Raw genomic sequence first — 8,745 nt, forward strand, 5'->3', positions numbered from 1 at the left:
TAGTCCCCGGCGTAATGAAGAATTTGTTCCCATTTGAATTTGATTTGGTAATAACTACAACAGCCTGACTTTTCATGGTAACAGGTGGCGATTTTTAAAATTGAAACTATGTTTTTGTGAGCTGTATTTAATTTTAAAGGTTTTTAGCTTACAATTGGAGCCAATGACTTCCGGTTTGAAGGCTAAAAAGGGAACGTGGGAAGTGGGAAAGTAATGAGAGTAGAGCAAACGCATTGCTGATTTTGTTATTTTCATAGAATTTGTTGACGGTAAGAAATGTATTTAAAAACACCAGCGTTATCGTTTAAGCTTCAGACACACAAATAACACAAATTGTTGCACTTTTAATGTTTTTAGAACATTAACAGAAGAACTAAATAGGGCTGCTGTAGATATCCAGATGAGTGATGTTTTCAAATCTCATCATTTTAAGAGCATTAATTGGAGTGTTGTGTATCTTCATAATAAAAGACAGCACAGCTTGTGTACGTTCATATAGTTAAAGATAGTACAGGCTGTGTACATGTATGAGGACAGTAAACATTGTGTACATTCATAGTTAATGACAATGTACCTCAATGAACTGGAAATGATCTGGATTGACTGTATAGGTCAAAGTACGTGGACTGTTCAAAGCACTTCAAAATGGACTTGCATGGTTCTCATCATCATTATCATCAGCCTTCATCTGAGAGCTTCAAATAACACACTGCATCAGGTCTATTTTGAAGAGTGTGCTATTTGTTTGAGAGTGGAACAGTTAAACTACCTTGTGGTGGTACATCTTTTAAATAGACACAACGTGGTCAACAGCAAAGCAGATTGTTTGGTAGAGATCAGTTTGCCTTGAACCAGAACTCTGAATTGGTTGCCACACTGTTCTACAACTGTTATGTCCCATTAACATAGTAAACCATTAATGTAATCATTTGCAGTTAATAATGTAATAATCCTGTTAACATAATACATTTCCCATTAATGTTATAAAGGTTGCTGACCTGGGAGATAAGGGTTGGGTAGTACATTATTTCTGAAAATGCATGAGTAACCAGACAAAAACTTTGAAGAGATGCATATCTGTTTTCATTTTTTAACCTTTCAAACAGGGGTGAACATGCAAATCCATACAAACATTGATAATAAATGATGAATAAGGAAATGGCCCCAAGTCCAAGTTACATCCAGGAACATTCATTTTTCGATGCTGCCCCCCAAAGGCCTAAAATTGTTAGTGGCAAATTATAGAAATGGCCTGTATGTACATAGTTTAATACCATTATGGTTAATGGGGGTACAAATAATATTCAGAGAAATTTTCCACAAAATAATCATATCTCTAACATGTCTTAAACAGGCCAGACGGGAATGATTTTTCCATCACCATTATTTATATACTGATACTCATTATGGTAGTTTGTAATTGTACTGCAAAATATGTCCATCTTAACAAGTCTCATATTCAGTCTTAACATTTTATTTTTCTTAATACATGTGGAAAATTGTCTTAATTGGATGAGCTAATTCATCTTGTTTACAATGCAGTTTCACTTGTTTCAGGAATTTTATCTAGAAAATAAGTGTCAGTATCTTGAAACAAGGCAGCTCACTCCACTAGTATCAAGCATCAAATGCTTTGTAATCAGAAAACTGTTTCTGCCCCCAAGCAGAGATGGGTGATCCATCTTTATAGAAAACACTGAACCTGCTGATCTGCACACAGACACTGACAGAAGCTAACAGCTATGCTAACTGCTACACTGGAGCTCTGAATGTTTCCTGCTAGTGTGTTGATGTTTAGTCTGCTGTCTTACAGTTGGTCTTGTCTCCACTACATGTGAGCTCCTGTTATGTTTTGTCCTGCAGTGTCAGTCCTGTATTGTGTGACTGTCTTGTAATCTGTCAGCAGCAGTTAACCAGCTCAAACTCTTTGTCCACCTGTTGGACTTGGTGAATGAAAACTGATTATGACTATGAAATTAACATGAGACTTTTTCAAATTTTCACATAAAAAGGCAGTGGAAAAGTCTGTTCCCAATGGGTCAGAGAACATAAATTAGAAAAGGCGGGAAACCATATAATGCACAAAACAAGTGGTTTATTTGCTATAAATAGTACAAATATAATAAGCAATAAGCAATAAATGAACACAAATATAGGCTTGGTTTAGCACTACTCAGTTGCATCGTGAAAATGTGCATTTTCAATTTTTCTGCAACATAAACACTGGGAGTGCTGACCTGAAATTCAAGCATTAGGCCACTTTCTGATGTATTAATGTGTGCTTTAGTGATGTGACACAGAGGATGTGAATAGAGATGCTCAATGCTCACTCAGTGGCTGTGATTGATCACAGTGCTGCTTGAGAATAGGTGAAGAATGGAAATGTAATTCAAGTGCTCCATTTGATAACACCAGGGATCTAAATGAAATGAATTTTGTTCTTCTTGTCAACGTTTCATGATTCTTGACTGTAGAAATACATTACATCAGCACTCCAAGTTTGCCTTGTCTTGCCTTGCCTTAAATACGTAATACATAATTATTGGTGGCTTCCCTCTTGTCTCTCTTTGCCCTATTCTTTTTCATTCTGACTTCCTCCTCCTGTTTCTTCTGTTTGATTAGTGTCAGCTCTTCCCTCCATGTCCTTATCTTTCTCCTTTCTCTTCCTGACGCTCTGCCTCTCTCTCATTGAAATCCACGTTGGATTTCTCCAGCTGCTCTGTGATTTCTTCCAGACTTTACAGAGGTTTTACTTTCTGCTGTTGCTCTGACTCAAGTTTCCTCTTAATCTCATCTCTCTGTTTCTCTGTCTCCTCAAACTTCACATTGAATTTCTCCTTCTGGCTCCCTGCTTTACTCTTCCTTTGTATCATTTTATCAATTTCACCCTCTTTGCTCTCCAGTGCTTTCACTGTCTTCTGCAGCTGTTTCTCAAGTTCTGCCTTTCTCTTGTCCAGGTCCATTTTGGCCTCTAACAGAAGCTTTTTATCATCTTCATTTTTGTCTTTTTCTTGTGCTTCTTTCTGTATTTCGAGGTCTGTCTTGTCTCTCTCCCTCTCTGTTATTTCTCTATCCACTGACTGAAGCTTCCTCTCGTTCTCATCCCTCTGTTTCTTTACCTCCTCCAGTTGCAATTGGAGTCTTTCTCTTTGGTTCTCCAGTCCCTTCTTCTGTCCCATCAATCTAGTAACCACCTCTTCTGCATGTTTCTGTTCATTCTCTTTCTTCTCTTTCTCTTCCTGAAGTTTTCCCATTTCCTTTTTCAAATTCTTCCTTTTCTGTATTTCTGTATTGCGCTGCTTTCTGTTTATTTGTCCTTCCTTAGACTGAAGTTCTATGTGATTACTTTTAGATTTGCTCTTGTTTTCTTCTTCTCCCTTGACCAGATTCATTGCCTCTCTTTCTGCCATGGGCTTCTCTCTGTCTCTTTCTCCTTCCATCAGAACTTGAAGTTCTGTGTTGTTACTAGGTTTGGTCTTCTTCTCTCCTTCTCTCTGTTCAGTTTCATCCTCATGGTTCTTCTTGGTCTCTGTGTGAATAAACAGGAAAAACAGTGTTGAAGTTATAAAATTGAAGAAGACAGCTGCAGAAAACACCAACGTAGATAGCTACGTTGGTCTGCGTCCACGTCACGTGACTGTCAAGTTTCTCTCTGCGGCGAAAAAAAAACCGGCTGACATTCCTTTTATTCTCAGTGGAAAATGCAATATTTTAAGATAGATTCGGCATTAAAATGCGTTTTGATAACATTTCTAGCGAGAAATGTGCATTTTATTTTCATAATCTTCGTTCAGTGAATGTATATGATGTTTAGTTTGTTTGTTATTACGAAGATTCATTCAAGCTTTCTATTGTTGCTATGGTGGTTGCTGTGGACGCTGCTATTGCTGAAACCACGCAGTTGCATGTTGTTTGAATCATTGTCTTTGCGTTGTGTAGTTATCTGAGCTGTTATGTTATTTGTCTTATCGGATGTTATCCGATAACACCATATGATCAACGACCGAACGAAATTTCGGACACTACAGTAAATATCATTGCGTCAAAAAAATGTGCTGGATATTCGTGTGACGCACCGGGACGCGCCCGGCATCACGTAAACAAACCAAGCATCATGACAGCAGGTTGAAATGGACTCAGGTCATATTGATTTTGACAAGTTTTGAACATTAAATTACAAATAAATTGTTGAAATTCTAATCATGTGCAAGTGTGGTTTTGTCAACTTTGGTGCTGTCTGCTAATGGCAGCGAGCTGTTTTGGTTTGGTAAACAAGCTTGTGAGCTAATGACTAGCACAAGCTTTCATATCACCTCCTGTATTGGTGGATAAAGTAGTTAGCTGACCCGTAACGATGATTCCTGCAGTTTTGCTGCTGTTGGTTCAAAACGGAGGTGAACTTTAACTCGAAAGAGGTGTCTAATACGTCTTTTGTTGATTTGCCAACGCTGTCAACCGGTAAATAGACCAGTTTCTATTAGCTAACATGTTAGCTAGCTGCTTCTTCTTCTTCGGTACGACACAATCACATTGCATTGTGGTATACAGGAGAAATTGTAGGGTACACTGTCTGTTCACTTCAATTTGTAGTGCATTGTGGGTATCTTATAGTGGACTATTTAGTGAATCAAATTAACCGTTGAGAATTCGGACACTAGTAGAAAATGGCAGATACACTATATAGTGCACTATTTCTGTAATAGGGAACAGTTTCGAACAGAGCTCCAGTTTACTACTCCAGCAAGTAGGCCGACCCTTAGTAACGACCTAGCAACAGAGACGATTTCTAGTCCCTGTTGAGCCAGCCAACTTGAGCTAATGCTTTCTAGAGATCGTAGGATTTCCCAAACTGAATAAATACCACACATATAAACACAAAACTGCTTTGCTAGCTCAATCTTGTTGTAACTAAGATATCTGCTGAATTTTTTTTTTTTCCATGGACAGATTTAGCTACTACATCCGCAAACTTCACATGTATTTTTAAGCTAGTAGCGCTGTGTCACCGACTCACCGGCACAGCTGATGGAGGATGCCAGAGCGTCTAGTAACATCAAGGCTGAACAGAGTAACAACTGAATGGCGGAGTAATATTTTTAGTGATGAGCACGGCTAGGTGTGCTGTCATGCTGATTTGATCACGTTCTAAATGTCGAGTTGACCAGTCAGATTGCTTGGTCGGAACTACCTGTTGTAATGAGACATAAACCATTTAAAAAAACATTTACACCAAATTGACTGACACAGGAGTAAAATTCAACATGGAAAATTATTCATATTTTCTCTACATGATAACCATTACTTAAAAAAACTAACATGTAACATACTTAGTTTTTTTTAGCATTTAACAAGGAACACAGGTACATTTTTTATGGAGGTTTTGGAATGAAACCCTTCATATCACTATAACCATCAAAGAGCTGTGACAGTGACTTGACATTAAGAGAGGAGAAGAAAAATGTATTTGTGACTTACTGATTTTGTTTTGTCTCCATTTCCATACAACAAAGACTGCAACAATACACATGAAGACAACAGCAAAGACAATGCTGATATAAACAGCAGCAGGAAATGGGACCGGGAAGACATCATCTGAAATGATAAAACCCAGAACAGCATTTGTAACTGAAACGAGACCTCAGCTGTTTAAAGCTAATAAAGTGTCCATATCATGAATTTATAAATCATTTGTACCTGAAATGTGAATCTGTGTCTCCCTGGTCTGGTTGATGTTCTGCTGTTGAACTCTACAGGTGAACCTGTTGGTGTCGGTCTTCTCCACAGTCACTCTGCTGCTGACAGTATAGAGGCCATCAGGACCTCTGACTGTCTCTGTAGGTCCAGCAGAGAGGATGTTTCCCTCACCGTCCAGCCAAAACACCTCAGGCTCTGGGTACCAGCCTTTAGATTCACACCCTAAAACCACTTCACTGCTGTTTTTGGTAATCACAACGACAGGAGAGGAGACAGCACCTAATGATGAGTAAGAGGAGAAAATTCAAACAGTGGTTTCAGTGTAAATTGAATAATGATAATCATCAAATCTGTTAAGTGGAGAGAACCATCTGATAATGTGACTACCTAATGATGCACACTTGCAGATCCTCTCATTAAATCTGGAAAAGCAGAAGCCAACAATGCACAACTCTGCAAACCATAAAACTTCAAATAAAGAGTGGGGAGTGTTGTGTGTCTGCATAAATAAAGCCCCCAATAAAAACTTGGTAAAAACAATATCGCAGAATCACCAGAAAGCAGTCTAAATTTTGACAATAGTTCTATCCTAAAATATAATTAACACACTGACATAATTTTCTCTTGAAATTCATTACCAAACATAGCTGGATTGCTTGCACTGTGATACAGCATTGCTCATATTGTTACTCAATACATTATTAGATTATTATTATTATTAGAGTTTTTTTTTAATTCACTTGTGTGTCTTTGACAGTTTTTGTTTCATTTTGTTTTGATGCTACAAGAATGATTACCAGTATGTAGCTGATTATGTTCAGTTATTATTTAAGATAGATATTCATTATTATTATTATCATTATTATTATTATTATTTTTAGTAGTAGTAGTAGTAGTAGTAGTAGTAATAGTAATACCTTAGTTAGTAATGCCATTGGACTGGACTGTAAATTTATAAATCTGCAATCTGCAAAAAGCCATAAATCTGTCAATAGTCAGTATAGCGAGAATTCTTTGGCATGATGACAAAGCTTTACCTTTAATCTTCAATATATTTTGTTTATTGTATTTTAGGTGAAGGGTCTGGTTGAAATCCCTGAACTGACTTGTAACTCCAGGCAGAGAAAGTTATAGACTATTGTTCTTTCCTCCCTCAATAACTACCATCGGCTGCCCTTGAAAAAGCATTTAACCTCCAACAGCTCAGTTTGCAACAGCAGAAGACTGTGGTTGTACTGGTCAGCTCCCAGTGGGAATGGCTGTAACTGTATGAATGTGAAGCAGGGCTGTTCATAGCAAAACCTTGCATTGGATGAATAAAGGTTAAAAAAAACATGCTGAATGAACATGTGCCCACTTACCAACAACAAGCTGAACGATAGAGTCTCTATTCAATGAGGGAAGGAAGCATCTGTATTTTCCCTCATCAGAGAGTTTTACTTTAGAGAGTTTCAGTGAAATGTCTCCGTGCTTCAGTTTGTCGATGAACAGCGACGTTCTTCCCTCATAGGACGGATGTTTATAACTCACAAGTTCCTGACCGTCACGCCACACATGGACAAATCTGGGGTTCAGGTCAGGTCTCGCCCACTCCAGTGTCGTCGCAACAGCATCCATGGCAGGTTCCAGGTGGCATGGCAAAATGATGTCATCACCAACTATTGCCACTATTGGCTGAGGTGGACCAATCACCTGGGGCAGACCTGGGAAGAAATAAGTTTGTTTGTATTCCTGTTGTGAGAACTGACTGAGCTGACTCTCCTCTATAAGGTTGTGTGTCGACTATAAACCTCTCACTTCAATGCTGGCTTCTTTTTCTACTTATATTGAATGGAAATGAAAAGGGAAGTGCTGGTCATAGCTACTGCATTTGCAGTACATTGATTGATTCTGCTAAAACTTGAAAAACTGCAGATTGGAGTTTTAGTTACACAAACATTTACATCAACTCTTGGAGGCGGAGCTGCTCTGAAGGCAGAAATAATGAGACTGGTTGAGTTAAAACTCAATGGGCAAAGTTCCCTCTTTGGCACTGAAGTTTGCTAATTAGCCAATTTGCGCTCGAAAAAACTGTGGTTCTTTGGCTCCGCCCATAAAACTCTAATCTGCTGAAATATTGTTAACTCCTTATGATTTGGCCAGTAAAACAATGCTAAGCTCTCAGTCCAGTACAGAACACACAATAGCCTGTCCTTAACACTGAAAACAAAAGAAAGAGGCAGCGCTGTACAAAGATGTTATGTGGCATCAGCATTCAGAGCATTCTTTGAATGACTTTGTATGACTTATTTGTTATTTTGTTAAACTGCATAAATTACAAGAGATAGCCTGTTATGCTGCTGTGCAAAACCTAAAAGCATACTTGCCAATCCTCCCGATTTTCCCGGGAGAGTCCTGATGTCATGCCCTTCACTAAGATGTTCTCATTTCTCACGATCTTCTCCTATATTTCTTAAAAATAGACATCACAACTAATCTATAGGCCCTATAGTGTCACTGCTGTCTCCCAAGTAGTTACACCAAAAATGCAGTCTCCATGGTTACATTATTAGCAGTTTTCACTTCCGCCTAATTCCATCTTTACTAAAAATCCCATGAGGCAGACTAGACTGCTTAGTTTTTGGCTGGGAGTCAATGAGACTCTCACATTTGACAGCATTTAGCCTTTTACCTTAAAGCACACACCTAGGTGTTACTGATGTGTTAGAGTAAGTTACCTCCACAAGAGTGTGTCAGAAGAAGAAGGACTACAGTGTGATGGAAAACCAAGGAACTGAAGACTCTGAGCTGAGATTTAAGAGACAGTCCGTCCTTCAGCTGAAGCATCCTTGAGTTCTGAAAATTGACATGAACCAGTTGTAAAATGTTAATTTCTAGGAAGATAATATGGAAGAAAAAATGCTTTTTTAGTGATATTTATGAAAAATGATGAAATCCAAAATATCTCTTCAACCAGTCAAAAGGGAAGTTCCTCTTGGAATGCTTTAAGATCTTTGTTCTTATCTGCCAACAATCATTCTGTAAGAGTATTTTTTTTTGTTGTATTTTATT

At 38.2% G+C, this 8,745-nt stretch overlaps 1 protein-coding gene across 1 annotated transcript; it reads right to left on the reverse strand.

Moving 5' to 3' along the window:
- Positions 1-2,098: 2,098 nt before the first annotated feature.
- Positions 2,099-8,520, reverse strand: LOC144537895 (uncharacterized). The gene is made up of 5 exons (XM_078281805.1): positions 8,412-8,520; positions 7,056-7,397; positions 5,695-5,973; positions 5,476-5,592; positions 2,099-3,529 (listed from the first exon to the last, which is right to left on the reverse strand). Exons 1-5 carry the CDS (start codon positions 8,518-8,520, stop codon positions 2,739-2,741), a joined length of 1,638 nt encoding a protein of 545 aa, XP_078137931.1. The 3' UTR covers positions 2,099-2,738.
- Positions 8,521-8,745: the final 225 nt, after the last annotated feature.

The sequence above is a fragment of the Centroberyx gerrardi genome, chromosome 23 (assembly GCF_048128805.1).
Source record: "Centroberyx gerrardi isolate f3 chromosome 23, fCenGer3.hap1.cur.20231027, whole genome shotgun sequence".
NCBI classification, from domain to species: Eukaryota; Metazoa; Chordata; class Actinopteri; order Beryciformes; family Berycidae; genus Centroberyx; species Centroberyx gerrardi.

Coding starts and splice junctions, on each gene's coding strand:
- LOC144537895 (XM_078281805.1), bottom strand. CDS start 8,520: ATGCTTCAGCTGAAGGACGGACTGTCTCTTAAATCTCAGCTCAGAGTC. Junction 7,398..8,411: donor TCTGACACACTCTTGTGGAG/GTAACTTACTCT, acceptor ATTTCTTCCCAG/GTCTGCCCCAGGTGATTGGT. Junction 5,974..7,055: donor TATCGTTCAGCTTGTTGTTG/GTAAGTGGGCAC, acceptor ACTCATCATTAG/GTGCTGTCTCCTCTCCTGTC.